General features: G+C 54.1%; 1 protein-coding gene across 1 annotated transcript; it reads left to right on the forward strand.

Moving 5' to 3' along the window:
- Positions 1-5,867: 5,867 nt before the first annotated feature.
- GDF7 (growth differentiation factor 7) lies at positions 5,868-10,510 on the forward strand. The gene is made up of 2 exons (XM_059842951.1): positions 5,868-6,195; positions 8,556-10,510. Exons 1-2 carry the CDS (start codon positions 5,868-5,870, stop codon positions 9,476-9,478), a joined length of 1,251 nt encoding a protein of 416 aa, XP_059698934.1. The 3' UTR covers positions 9,479-10,510.
- The last annotated feature ends 4,220 nt before the right edge of the window (positions 10,511-14,730 follow it).

Below are 14,730 nucleotides of genomic sequence, written 5' to 3' on the forward strand. Positions count from 1 at the left end.
CCTTCCATGTTCATAGTGGTGAACAGCTGCACCCAGAAAGTCATGAGTGAGATAACTGGAGTTATTATTGGAGTTATGACCCATAACTGGAGTTGCTGGTAAGACTTTGCATTGCGATGGAAAGCAAAGAACTTGGGTTTTGTATGGAGAAATTCTGTCTCAAGTGGCAGAGAAGTGAGCCTGACACCACAGTCATGAGCAGCACTGGCTGGAAGGTATGGGGAGAGGGCAGAGAAGGAATCTTGTAGGCGGAGTTGGGAACTGGAAAGATCGGGGTGAGGTACTCTGTTAATTTCTGGTGTTCCCTTGGGCACCTGCTGGCAAATACTCTCCCAGCCAGGTCTCCCCTTCTCCTCCCTGATGCCCCCAAATCTGAGAAGCCTTGACAAAGGGACTGGGAACTAGAGGACAAGAAGTTGAGGAGGATGTGAATTAGGAAACTGATGAGAGGAAAAAAGACTGAGTGGAGAACAAAGGATTTAATACATAAGAATAAGGAATCATGGAGCAGAGCTTGAGGAGAACTTGAGGACAATGCTCCTCCTCATAGCATCTCACATGTTCATCCAGGGGTGGGGAGGAGACAGCTGACAGCTTTCTTGACCTCTGTGACAGCTGTGTCAGCTGGGCTCTGTGTTCATGCTGTAGGAACTGCTTTCTGGATGTACTGCTCTCCCTCCAGGAATTAGTAATGGGAAGAAGGTGGTTAGTTAGACTGAAGAGAAGCCCAAAATGAAGGGAAGCAAATCCCAGCCCTTCCAACCAGATGCTGGCCTGGACTACCACCATGAGGACATTTGGGGTGAGCCATCACCATGATCCAGCAGCTGTGATTGGTGCACTGACAAATTACTTGCTGACTCTGCACTTTTCAAAAAACAAGAGTCAGCTTTTAATTTTTTTTTTTAAATTGACTGAGTGCTCAGTTGTGTTTTGACTCACTATTTTCAGGTGGCTTATGCCAGACCCTGTAGACCAGATGCTGAATAGGACAATTTTCCCTGAGGGGATATTGGAAAGCCTTTTTCAAGAAGCTTTTTTGTTTCCAGAAGGATTGAACTCTCCGCAAAGCATTTCCTGTCCCCTAGCTAGAGCTCAGTGCTCAAATTGCTCAAATAGAAAGTGATGTGAGACAAGCACAGCTTTAGGCAGCCAGACTGAGCTGACGTCAGGTCTCTGGGCCTGAAGCAAAGCAGCCTTCGGGGTCCTTGAATCCATCTGATGTTTCACGCATGGAGTTTTGTACCTTGATTTGCCTTATCTTCCCTGGCTATCCCTGAGCAGACAATCAGAAAGAATTCAGCTTGGCCTCAGTTTAAGTAAGTTTTGGAAGGAGTTGCTGGAAGATTTGGAAAGAAAACGATGCTGTTGCTTAGCTACTTGCTGAGCTGGCCCTGCTGTCACTTGTAGCCATCTCACTAGAAGACATTTGTTAAGTGAAGCCCCAAGAGGCTTCTTGTGTGGTCACTGCATGAAAACATACTCTTCCAAGTAGCCACTGGCATCAATGGTTTGATCACTGAACTTGCTCAAGACTTGAAAATCTGGTGGAGCCCCACTGGCTCAGCTAACAGAAACAGCTGCAAACACCTCCAGTTTTGAAGTGTGGAAGGGGTTTGTCACTGCAGCTTATTTCTATTCCATCAGAAAGGGCTGGTGACAGGAAAGGTGAGGTGGAGGTGCAGAGCTCTGGGAATGTAGCTGAGACAGGAGGCACGTGGTTATTCCTTGAGGATTTCCCTTCTGCCTCAGTTTCCTACTTTGAGAAGTGGTCTTCCATGCCTGGTGGGGTTCTAGTTAAATCAAATTCATTCCTGAGCTGAAGAGCATCAGTAGGGCAGCCCTTCTGCCAGGCTGGGACCTTGCCCACAGCTGTACAAGAGGAGGTAGCCATGGCAGGGTGATTCACAATGACCAGGACTCAACCCCTGAGCACAGAGATGATTCTGTGCTCCACACACAAAGGTCTCCAGCCTCCATGGACAATGCAGAAGGACAAGGGCAGTGCTGGGCACAAATATAGGGAGCTCAGGAAGGGGAGCTCAGATCAGCAACAGAGGGGACAAGCTCAAGTGTCAGCCATGCAGAATGATTCCTTCCTGACCCTGAAGCAATCACCATGCAAAAAATGTTCCCAGTAAGAAAACTGACTTAGTGAGAAGATTGTCCCTTTCTTTCCAGAAACCTGACCAGAAGGGTCTATTGGTCAAGGAAGGGACATGTAGTGGGACATAGTGCAAGCTGTCTCAGGAGTCAGGATCCCTCCTGAGCATACAGCCATTGGCTTCATGTTACTTGGGACTGGTTCTTAGGGAAGAAATAGAGGCAAATGTGGCCCTTTATCTTCATCTTAGGTTTTGGCACACTTCCGATTCAATACTCTGTGAACAGGGTGTCAGGACAGTTTCAAAACTGTGTTTTCAGGCCATGATAGAGATACTCAGAGGATTTTTTAGTGCAAGAGCAAAGAGAGATGGAGCAAGTGAGCAGGGCTGGAGCCAGGATCAGCACGTGGGTTGTGGGGCCCCACGGGCAGGAGCACATCGCTGTGCCCACAGCAGTGGGGAGTGCCCTCAGGAGGAACCAGTCTATTTACTGGTTCAGCTGAACGGACATAAAATCTCCCTCAGTTATGTGGGTGTTTTTTTCTGTATAAACTTGCTAATTGAGTTGTAAAATAAAACTGCAGCCTTTCCTCTCCAATTTCTGCTGCTGCAGCAGCGTGCTAATTTGGGTTTGGAAGGGGGCTGGTAGAAGGTGGCTTTTTGCCAGGGTGAAATTATGCACAAAAGTTTTGCAGTGGGAGAGAAGGGAGCCCATCCCCAGCACAGGGAAGGACTGGGGGCAGGAGCTGCTGTGCTGCTGTGCAGGGCTCTGGAGGCTTGGGAAGGTCCTGCAGCTGGGCTGGGCTGGGCTGATGGAAATTCAAGAAAGCCCAAAAGGGTTTAAATGAGGCTGCAATGGAGAACAGATGGGAAAGTCAGTGCTTGTGTGTCTCGATAGATGCTGTGTGGTTGGGAGGATGTGCTGTGGGATTTCACATTACCCTCTGGCTCAGCTGGGCAGGATTTGCTGCTTGGGTTGGGGTACCTGTGTGCATGTGTGTGTGTGTGTTCATGTGCCTTCCGGTGCTCACAAATGTGTGCCCATGTCACTGGGGTTGTGTGGGGGTCTGTGTGCCTGTGTCTGGGTCTGCATACAGACAATTAACACAGGGATCTGCCTCTTGTCACCCAGCAGCACAAGGCTCTGTCATGGGGACAGCTGCACACAGGGACAAGGATGGTGTGGTGCAAATTGATGCACAGGAACCCATTGCTCAGCTCTGCCAGCTCGCAGCAGGCAGGGATTTGGCCCTGGTGCCCACACTGGGGGCTGAGAAAAGGACTGGTCTGTGGGCAAAAAAAGTTGTGAGGGAAGAACAAACAGGAGGCACAGCTGTCTGTTGCATCAATGTAACTTTAATTTTTGAAACACACAGAAAAAAAAATGCAGTGAGAGTGAGTTCCAGTCCCAGGGAATTTGGGGAAGCTTGGGGTTCCACATGTGTGGCAGTTACATGCACCCCACCTGCAGGAGAATGTGCAGACTTGGGGGCTTGAGGCTGAAAGGTTGTGGGACTGGGGCTCACACTCACCATTTTTGTACCTTTCACTGTTTCCCATGAAACTGACTGTGTGAAATGGTTCCAGGCAGGATGCTCCAGAAACCATTGCAAGAAGCCTGGAGGTTTATGGATAGACTTGTCTGCCCATTCAACAGTCCTTCCCACTCCACCATCCTTCCATCCTTTTCCTGACCCTTTTGATTCCCTTCCTTAGGCAGCACTGAGTGCTGCCATGTGCTGCAGCGGGAGCATCAGGAGCACAGTCTGGAGCCTGGGGCTGCTCTTTGAGGTGGGATAAAGTGGGACAGGACCAGACAGAGCTTTTCAGCATTCCCATCGTTGGGAACAGATGCCCTGAGCACTGAGCCCTGCTCATGTTCTGGTTCTGGGAGGGCTCCCGAGTGGAGTCTCAGCACCCTGGCCAGGGGGGAGCGAGGCCTCAGGGCTGGGAGATCTTGTCAGATGGTTTTTTAAAAATGGCCTTTAATATCTGAACAGCATCAGGCTGGATTTATTAAGAGACTGACAGAAGAATAACAGTTAATGAAGACTTCCTCTGCGAGCCCTTCCCCTGCCTCCTGCCCCAGCTGAGTTAGGCTCCAGGGGGTCACTAACTGCTGGGGAGTGGTGTGTGCAAGGTGTGTGAGCACACCAAGTGTGCAAATGCCATGCAAGCCATGCCAACCCCACGGGCAGGCTGTGCAAGCCTTGAGCAAAGGCTGTGCAAACTCTACAAGTGATGTGCAAGGTGTGCAAATGGCTTCAGGCCTGGCCATCCAGGGCTGCATGGGACAGGAATTTGTTGGGATGGGTTTTTTTGGGGATGGTGTCCAGGGAGTGCTGTCCGTGTCTCTGCACAGTGTGTGTGTACATACCGAGCAAAGCCGCTGGTTGGCATTAGAAACCTGCTCACAATGCTGTGACAAGACACCTGTAAAATTACAGCAGAAAGAAATCCAAGAGGCTGCAGTGACAAATGCTCGTGAGAAGTGATTGTTTCGGGGGAGAGAAGAAAAAAAAAAAAGCCGTGTTTGTTTTGGCGAAACACCTACATTCCTTCAAATAAATCATCGCTGCGCTTGTTTTTGTATTTGCGGAGAAATCGCAACAGACATAACCAGGGACTTAAGAGACTTGAAATAACATCCTAGTAAATACCCCACTTTGTTATTTTAATCGAGACCCAAGGAAACATCTGAATTTTACCAAGGAAACCCTCCGCGCGAGGGAAAACATCAGCCCGCAGCCCGGCTGGGTCTTTGTTTTGCTCCGGTGTCGGACTCCCGAGGCGGAATTACCGGGGCCGATGGAGACGCAGGGCAGCCCGGGGCATCTCGGAGCGGTGCGGGCGGAGCCCGGGGCCCCGGGGCCGCCCCACAGCGGGTCACTCCGGCTCCCCCGGCCGCTCCTGGCCCGGCCCCGCCGCCGGCATCACCCCCGCGGGCCAGTGTAGGGGAAAAGGGGTCTGCCCGAAACATGGGGTGGCGGTTCCTCCGTTCGAAACAGAGCCGGGACAGCCCCATCTCCAGTGTAGGACCGAGACCCCCATCCCAGTACGGGGTGGTGAGTGACCCGCTCCAATACGGGGAGAAGTTTCCCAGTCCAGTCTTCGGTGGTCTCCCGGTCAGTCCCCGCTCCCAAATATGACCCCTGCAAACAGAGGCGGTGGTTCCCCCCAACCTCCGGCCATCCGAACTGGGGTCGCCTTCCAAAGTCAAACACAACCCCATTGCACCCCACAGCCAGGCTGGCGTGTCGCCTTGGCACGGGACTGTGGGACGCGGCTCCCCCCGCCAAACGAGGGGTGCGGGTGCCCTCACCGTGTGCGGGCCCGGAGCTTTGAGGGATCTCTCACCTGCCGGGGGACACGGGACGGGATCTGAGGGAGGGTGCGGGGGTTCCTCACCGGGCGGAGGAGGCGGGGCGAGGTACAGAGGGGATCCAGGGATATCTCACCTGCCGGGACAGGCGGGGCGGAGCTCGAGGGGGGTCTGAGGGGCTGTCTCATCTGCCGGGGCGGGCGGGGTGGAGCCCGAGGAGAGTCCGGGGGGGGTCTCTCACCTGCCGGGGCGGGCGGGGAGGGTGCGGGCGGCGCTCGGGCGGGGAGGGGCGAGCGGCCGGCAGGGGGCGCCCCCGGGCGGCGGGCGGCCGCGGCCGCGGCGGTGGCGGCGGCGGCGGCGGCGGCGGGCGAAGACGATGTTCAAAAGCGGGCGGGGAGCGGCGGCGGCAGCAGCTCCGCGCCGAGCCCCGGGCCGCCGCCATGCGCCTCCGCGCCGCCGCCGCCGCCCTCTGCCTCTGCCTGCTGGGCGCCTGCCGCCTTCGCCGCGGGCTGGAGGCCGCCGCCGTGCGCGGCCCGTCAGCGGCCGCTCCCCAGCGACCCTCGGCAGCCGCGCCTTCCTCCGCCTCCTCCTCCTCCGCCGCCGCCGCCTCCCCCTTCTCCTCCCCGCCGCGGAGGGACGGGGCTCTCCGCAACGGCACGGTGGTGCCGCATCATTACATGGTGGCCCTGTACCAGCGCCTGGCCGCCCGCCGCGCCCCCGGCCGCCGCGCCGACACCGTGACGGGCTTCGCGGAGCGGGCGCGCAGCGGTGAGTGCGGGGGAGCCGCGGCCGGACGGGCGAGTGTGGACCGGCCGCCCCGCCGGGACTCCGCCGTCGGGCGGGAGAGAGAAGTCGATGCTTGGGCTTCAAAATGGGCTTGGGGATGGAGATGCGGCTTGGGGATGGAGACGGTGCGCGGCTGTGGGGATCGGGCTCCTGTGTGGATGTGGGAATGGATACACGGGCTTGTGCATCACTCTGAGCGTGAGTTTGGGGACCTGATGGCACACGGAGAGGATGCCCGCATGTGCCCGGGATAGGACTGTGCGTTGGTTTCCGCACGGAGTGGTTGCGGGGGATGGAGCTTCACGGGATAGGGGCTGCGCATCCCGGTTGTTTAACGGGAACGAAACCGTGCGCGAAACTGAGCGTGGCGGTGGGACCGAGGACAGGGCTGCGAGTGGGGTTGTGCTTGAGCGTACGGTTAGGAGGGCTGACGATGGGGACAGCAAAAGGTTTGTGCCTGGCACCGGTGAAGGGATTTGCCGGCGGAGAGCGTGGCGCAGAGCGGGAGGCTGGGGTGGAGATGGAGTTGGCACGCAGTCGGTATCAAGGATGGCGCTTGGTGCTGAGGATGCAGTTCGGGACGGGGTGCGAGGTGCAGCCGGACACGACGGGGTGAGCGGCGGTCCGGGGCTCTCGGGACCTCCCGCCACCTGATGCGGGGCCGGGGCGTGCGGCGCACTGTGAGAGCAGCCTCTCCGCGCCGCATCCCCCGTCCTGCCAGAGCCTTTGCAGCCCGAAAAACTCCTGAGGGCACCGCGACGCGCCGGGCCGGGCCAGGGAGGGAGCGCAGCCACGGTGTCGCGGGGGGTGCTCGGCCCCGGGCGGCCGCGGCGCTCCGGAGCGACTCCCGCTAACGCCGCCGGCTGAGCTCGGTATCGCGGTCCTCTTCTCCCTCTTCGCCCTCTGTTGCCCTCTTCATACCCCCGAATCTAATAATAATAGTAACAATAATCAAATGCATATACGCACCTAATGATATACTTTTAACAAATACATGTATATATGTACTTCGCGCCCTGTCGGTCAAGTTCGCTTGGCTGGGGGAAAAAAAAAAATACATTCCCGATCGAATAAAATGAAAAGGCAAACTGAAAAGCAGAGCCAGCCGCACCCCACCCCTTCCCCTGTGGAAGAGCCCCCCCCAGCCCCATTCCCACAAACAGAAGGGGCCGTATCCTGCCGGCAGCCTTTGCGGGAGGAGGTTTATTGGAAGTTGATGGGGAAACGTCGGGGCAGCGAGGCGGGACCGGGAGGAGGATGCTCCGGTGGGAGGGTGGGCAGTGCTCGGCTTGTGAGAGCTGGGCGAAAACTGAGCACAGGTCCTGGGAAGTTTCAGCGCAAAACGAAACCAGATGAACTCTTCAAAGGGATCTCCTTATCTGCTCTTATCTGCTTCTCATAGGAATTTTAGATCTGCTTTTCAAATAGTAATTTTAATAACCATAATGAATAATAATAGTACTATTAATGATAATAATAGCAGCAGCAGCAGCAAATGACAGGGAAAAGAAGTTTCCGCCCGGCGGGCGGTGCAGGCTGCACCCAGCGGCTCTGCCGGCAGCGGGTCGGGGCGCTCCGGGCAGAGCAGAGATGTTTGCAGCATGCCCAGGTCAGGTTTCTCGTTAACGAGGGAGAAAACAAAAAAACAACCCTCCCAGAACTCAATTCACCTCTTCTTCCCAGCTCCACCTCCTTTGGTGCTTCTTTTTTTAATTCACATTGAATATATTTATTCAGTGCCAGAAACTGCACAAGTCTGTGTCAGGTCCTTGGATCCACTAAAAATAGTGCCAAACTGAGGCTGGGATAACTTTCAGCCGCTGTGGGTGCCTCTTTTAGATCAGTGTGCCTGTGCCTATCTGCGAGGGGAAAGTGGAATTTTTAACAGCATGTGTATGTGTGTGACACTTGAGGCAGAAGAAATAGGTGACGAACTGCTGACTGGGAGTGGTAATATGCTGCACAGGTTCTGGTGTGGCTTCCGTGACAAAACAGAACAGTGGTGCATCTAGGGTCAGTGGAACACCTGTGAGGAAGAAGAGAAGCCTCCTCAGGATGTGGAGAAGAGTGCTGATGAGAACTCACTTGTTTGAATTGATTCCTCACTCACTCTGTACCTTCTTCCCTTTAGTTTTTGGTGCCCCCAGGCAGAGCGGCGTTCCTGGATGCAGGACACACAGCCTGTGTCCCGCTGGGATGCTCAGGTAGCCGTGCTGCCCAGCGAGATCTCCCTCATTACCTCTGCGTCCCTCGCACCTCCCTAATGAGAGCTTGGCTTTGGCTTGCTGATATTTAAATATTTTTTTCCTTTTTTTTTTTTTTCTCTGTGTTATCTCTTCCAGATGCCTCCCCGTCCGCCTCGGAGCAGCGATACCTCTTTGACATCTCCAGCCTGCCTGAGGCAGAGGAGGTGACGGGCGCAGAGCTGCGGATCCTGCGCTCCCTGCCTGAGAACCGGAGCTTGGCGCTGTCCCCCGAGGGCACCTTCCACCACCTCCTCCTCGCCACCTGCCCCGGCCGGGACGGCGAGGAGCCCCGGCTGCTGGACTCCAGGGCCGCGGACATTCTGGACGCGGGCTCCTCCAGATGGGAGGTGTTTGATGTCTGGAAGGCCTTGCGAGATCAGAGGGAGAGCTCGCTCTCGGGAAAGCTGCTGTGCTTCCTGCTGAGGATCGTGTCGGATCGCTCGGGGCAGCTGCTGCCCCCCCGGCAGCTGGGCTTCGGCAAACCCCGGCCACAGCCCCACGAGCGAGCCCTGCTCGTGGCCTTCTCCCGCACCCAGAGGAAGGAGAACCTCTTCAAGGAGATCCGGGATAAGATCAAGGCCCTGGGCAGCCCCCCCTTGCTGGAGCCCCCCGATCCCGGCCAGGAGGCGTACCTCAGGCGGAGGAAGAGGAGGACCACCATTGCCGCCCGCTCTGGGGGCAGAGGCCACGGGAAGAAGGCGAAGACTCGCTGCAGCAGGAAGCCCCTGCACGTGAACTTCAAGGAGCTGGGCTGGGATGACTGGATAATCGCCCCCCTGGATTACGAGGCCTATCACTGCGAGGGGGTCTGCGACTTCCCGCTGCGCTCCCACCTGGAGCCCACCAACCACGCCATTATCCAGACCCTGATGAACTCCATGGACCCCGAGTCCACCCCCCCGAGCTGCTGCGTGCCCTCCAAGCTCAGCCCCATCAGCATCCTCTACATAGACTCTGGGAACAATGTGGTTTACAAACAGTATGAGGACATGGTCGTGGAGACGTGTGGCTGCAGGTAGCAATTTCTGCAGCTCTCCCTATCCCTCCTGGCCTTGCTCAGCAGCCCTGCCCATTTTATATATATATATATAAAAATATAAATATATATATATATAAAATATACATAGATAGATAGATATATACACACATACACATTTTGGTGTGTGCCTTCCCAAAAGCCTAACTCAGAGCAGGTGTCCCCCCTCTTCCCTGGGCTGCCCTGGCCATGACCCCAAGGGGATGGGGGGTGTCCCTCTGAGACCGAGGCTGCCACAATCTCTGTGCCTCGGGAATGTCTCCTCGGCCTCTGAGCTCTGCCTGATACACTTGGTTTGCCTAAGTGGAGCTTACAACTTCTTTCCCAAAGGTTTTGGAAAATGTCTAGCCAAAATTGTCTTGGTCGGAATGATGACCTGGGGTGGGGGAGGTGGAGTGGTGTCTGCAGCAGAGGGATCAGGTCAGCATCACCCTCTGGCTGTGGCAGTGGGATGGAGGTGAGGTAGGAATGCTCTTTTCTTTGAGTTAAAGGAGTTTTTCTGGCAGTCTTCAAATTGCTGCCCTGGGCTTCCTTGTGGAAAAATAAGGGATCCCTGGGGGAAGGCAGGGGATGGAGAACCTGTGGCTGGTGTGGGTTGTATCACTTGGTCCAGGCCTGTTTGCAATGGGGACAGGTTTGTGAGTCTGCTGGCAGAGAAAGGAAAGAAGAAGAACCAGAGGCTTAAAAGAGTCAGGTCTGAAGCAGAGCTTGTGCTCTTACAAAGATTGGAGTGGCCCTGGGAGGTGTTAGCTGAAGATGCCTTCACTCCACATGGTCCAAAGCGCGGGCTTTGTTGTCTGTGTCTTGCAGGAGGTACTGGTGGGTGAGTCCCCTCTCTTTCCTGCACAAATCTGTGTTTCCAAGGCATACTTGGAACCCAGCATCAGGCCTGCAAGTCACACAGCCATCCTGACCACGTCTGGAGAGAAACAAAGGTCCCAGGTTCCCTAGGGAAGAGCCATTTCGCTCGGGTTCTTCTCTTTCCAAATAATCTCTATAAAAGCACTAAGCTCCACCCTGTCTTCCTTTGGCATTGATTTCCCAGGGAGCTGTGTCCCTCCCTGGAGTGCTGGCTGCTCCCTGCTCCATTAAGGGAGCTGGATCCTCCAGGAACAGACCTTTCCCATGCAGAGGGCTCAGTCCTACCCTTAGTGCTGCCCTCAGGGACTGCTATATGAAGTGGGCTGCTTTGACATGTGCTGAAAGGGTTTTAGTAACTCAGGAGCTGAGTTAATAAATTACCTTTAAACCAGAGAAGCTGTTCATCCATGCCAGGGTGTGCTTTGGATGCTGGGAAGCTTTTCTGCTGCACCTCAGTGGGTTTTGGTACCAAACTTTGGCTTTGGCTGGGTGGCTTGGCTTAGACCAGAGATGCATTTGCACAGATTTGTGTTTGATGGTTTGTTTTTTTCTTGTGCCCAGGGTAAGCATCAGTGCTTATTAGTGATGGTAGTTTGCTTTTGGAGGAGATAAATCCCTGCTGGAAAACATGGGATTTTTCCTGCATAAATCCAGTTGTCCTCCATGGCAGGGGTGTTCTGCTGGGAGGGCTGAGCCTGGCCAGGGCAGAGAGGGGGTCACCTCAAAGAGCTCTACTGAGATCCAAATGATTTCAAAGATCAGAAAAGCCTTGGTGAGGTTCTACAGCCCCTTCCGCCCAAGTGCATCAGTAGGAAGTGAATGTGTCCATTGAAAACAGCGACAGATCCACTGGGATAACACCCCAGCCTCCCTCCATCCCCACCCACGGAGCCTGCTCTGCATTCTCAGGCTGGGGCAGGTGGCAGCTCAGGGGAGCAAGTGTGGTGCCCATGAGTCTCATGTACCCCCCTGACACCTGCAGAGCTCCTCTGGCTTTACATCTGTGCATCCAAGAGGAAAACCCATCTCCCTACCTCAGCATGCATGTAAATATATGCTAATGATGTACCTGCCTCCAGGGGTCCAGGGAGATGCTCAGAGATGGAGGTGGGGGGAAGAGGAAGGATCAGGTCCATGCCATGAGTTTTCTCCCTGTCAGCATTTGGGGAGGTTCCTGAGTGGGTGAGGAGGGGTCAGCACGAAGGTTTGTGGATTTCCTCTGCCCTTTGGCTTCAGCACAGCTGGTTGGAGAAGGAGGTTGGCGCAGCAGTGCTCCAGCTGCCAGATTCCACATCAGTTATAAAGTTACCAAGCTTTGGAGGTACCTAATTTTTCAATTGCCTTTGGTTGTTTGATAGTTTTTCTCACTGCTGAGACCATTTTTTAAAATGTTTTTGTTTCTTTTACCCCCTCCCCTTCCTCCAGATATTTGTGGTGAAGGTTCATGGGCAGTTCAAATCCAAGCAAGATATATATAGCTCCTGGCAGCCCCTGCTGGCTGGTGGCTCTTGTGAGCCTCCACCAAAAAGGTGTCCTGAGACCTGCTCCTGTGGTACTGTGTCCAAGGGGTGCCAGTGACTCCCAGTTCTTGTGGGTATTTTTCATCCAGAGTTGCAGGGAACAGACAGATGTCACCCACCTTGGGTCTGGAGGTGGCTGATGGAGAGTAGGGTGACAGGTTGGGTCTTGCAACTCTTCACCCCAACCCCAATTCTGGGGCAGTGCCCGCTGCTGGGGCTTTTGTCCTGAGCCCCACGATGGCTTTGCTGGTGCTGGGAACAAAAGCAGTGGCTCAGTTGCTGCAGTTCTGTGGCCTGGATCACAAGGATAAATGAGAGGGGAAGATCTGGGGGGAGCACAGAGGCTGCTGCTGCTGGCAGTGATGCTGTCCATGCTTTCACCCATTGGGAACCCAACCTGGCTCCCCTGGCTGTGGGCACCACTGAACAGGAGTGTTTGGTGGGGGAGCAAACCTCATCCCCCCGAGATGAGCCCAGAGGTGCTGGGGCCTGTGCCAAGTGCCTCCTGTTCCTTTCCTGGGCAAACAACCTCTGGAGGACAACAGGAGGGCAAAGGATGGAGTTGAATCCTCTTTCTGCTTCTCTAAGGAGTCAGGGGAGGCAGCTCCCTGCCTGGGGTTGCTCCAGAGGGTTGTGGATGGGCAGGGCAGGGCTGGAGGAGAGTGGAGCTGGGGGCTCTGGTGGGGAACTGTGCTGCTCCCCCCAGTGAGCTGCAGGGCTTGGCTGTCACATTGCTCATTGCTCCCAGAGTAATTCCAGAGCAAAAGCCACCACTGTCCCCTTTATGAACCCCTGCATGACAACTGCAAGGGCTGCATCTCCATCCCCAGGCAGATTTGGAGGTTGTACCAAGCAGTGGGATTAGTCTTAGTCTTGGGCAACAACCATCAGAGCCTCTGCAAATGTGCAGAGATTTACGTTAAATATTTGGAAAAAAAGTCGCAGAAAGAGTGGTAAAGCTCTGCCCAAGGAAGCATAGTCATCATCCCTGGAAGTGTTCAAAAACTGTATGGATATGGTAGTTGAGGAGACAGTTTAATGGTGAATTTGGTGCTGATGTGGGGTTGATGGTAGGACATGATTTTTTCCATCATGATTGCATGATTCTAAATGGGGGTGGTGGGTGTGAAAGCCTTTCCCAGGTTCTCTCAGCTGAGTGGCTGCAGCCCTGCACTGTTGGGATAACACAGGGATGTGTCTGTAGAGGGCATGGAGCAGTGAATTCTGCCTTTGGAGAGAGGTTGGTGGGGCACTGGCTGCAGGATAGTGGTGGCCCAGCCCAGCCCTCATCCCTGGAGCTGCTTCTCCAAAGAACATCATGCTCTAATGCCACAGGAAAGGCCCAGAAAAAATGTATTTCTGATCAGTTGCCTCCTGCCTGAGCTGAATTTTGGGCACATGTAAACTTTATAAATATGAGACTAGAGGTTGAACATGGACAAATATTAATTCAGCAGTCTCAGAGTGATTTTAATGGATAATTATAGGTTCTCAATCTGCAGTATTTATACAACCTTTCCAGTTAAAAAAAACCCAGTCAGTTTCCATGCAGTGCATATTCTCCTGGAGGATTTGTTTGACCTTGAGCACCATTTTTATCTGCAGGATATAATTACAGTGAAACTAGAAATATTAAGCATTTGAAAAGGACTGTGTATCCATGCTTAACTGGCTCCCTCCTCTCTGGCATGGGAATGAAATTGCACAGGAGTAGGGAAACTTGCAGAGTGATCTCATTTGACTTAGAAGCACTGGGGCTGGGATCTGGGGGAACTTGCCCAGTTGGGACAGGGACAGACTGGTGTGTGTGTGCCTTATCTGGGGGTTCTGTGAGCTTGTGCTCAAGCCATTGCCTTCAGGAACAGTCAGAAGCAAAATTATTTTATGCCCTGTTTAACCCTGGTCACCAGGGGTGCTTCTGGCCTAGAAATACTTCTCAAGAATCACAGATTTTTTTTATTTTTACGGAATAATTGCTTTTTAATTCTCTTAAAATAGGTGGCTTTTCTAACCATGTGTTCCCCACCCCCTTTTTTTTTTTTTTACATCATACTTCAAATCCAGTGATAGGAGGGAAATCAGTATTCTCTGGCAGAGAGAAAGATTCATATGGAAAAGGGCTTGATGTAGCTTCATCCTGGCACTGCTGCATTGATCCCAGTGGCCTCACTTCTGACCAGCCTTGGCAGATGGAGCCACATCCTCTTTGCCTGTTGGCTGATGGTTGGCATACCCACGAGGAAAAGGCTGCAAAGGCACCAGTTCTGATTAAAAGCCAACCCCAAGCCTTGAGCCTTCTGCTCAAGTCTGAGTGCCACTGGCTCCTGAGTGTGTTGGCACCCCGTGGGTTTTAACCCAGCCCTTGGCTGCACAGCTTTCACTGGGCAGTCATTGTTCCATCACAAAACAAACAGCTCTTTTTGCAGTTTTAAGCCCTTATCCCACAGGCACTAAAGTGGTATTTGGGGAGAGTCACCTGTGCTGGCCCCCATGGAGCAGCAGACACACACACACACACACACACCTTGCTGTTGGCAGGGAGGGAACAAGACAGGCTGGGGCATCCCTTGGGAGCCCCTGGGAATGCAGATGCCACGGGCTGCATCTGGGCAAAAGGAACCGAGCAGCTTGGATGCTGAGGGGCTGCCATGGCTTTGCTCTCCAGCCTTAACAGGAGTTTTGTCATGAGCTTCTGCTTGCATGATTGTATCAGTAGCAGTGTTTGTAGTTACATCCAAACCCACAGGACCCATGTAAATGGGGCAAATACATCAAAATACCAGCCCAGCTCATACTTGTGTTGGACTAAAACTGGTGGGAAATGCCATGGCTTCCTGCTGGGCATGGAAATGCA

This window comes from Haemorhous mexicanus, chromosome 3, assembly GCF_027477595.1.
Source record: "Haemorhous mexicanus isolate bHaeMex1 chromosome 3, bHaeMex1.pri, whole genome shotgun sequence".
NCBI lineage: Eukaryota > Metazoa > Chordata > Aves > Passeriformes > Fringillidae > Haemorhous > Haemorhous mexicanus.

Bases quoted from the DNA above. Each gene is read 5' to 3' on its own strand.
- GDF7 (XM_059842951.1), top strand. From the start codon at position 5,868: ATGCGCCTCCGCGCCGCCGCCGCCGCCCTCTGCCTCTGCCTGCTGGGC. The intron at 6,196-8,555 runs GTGAGTGCGGGG...TATCTCTTCCAG, and splicing joins CGCGGAGCGGGCGCGCAGCG to ATGCCTCCCCGTCCGCCTCG.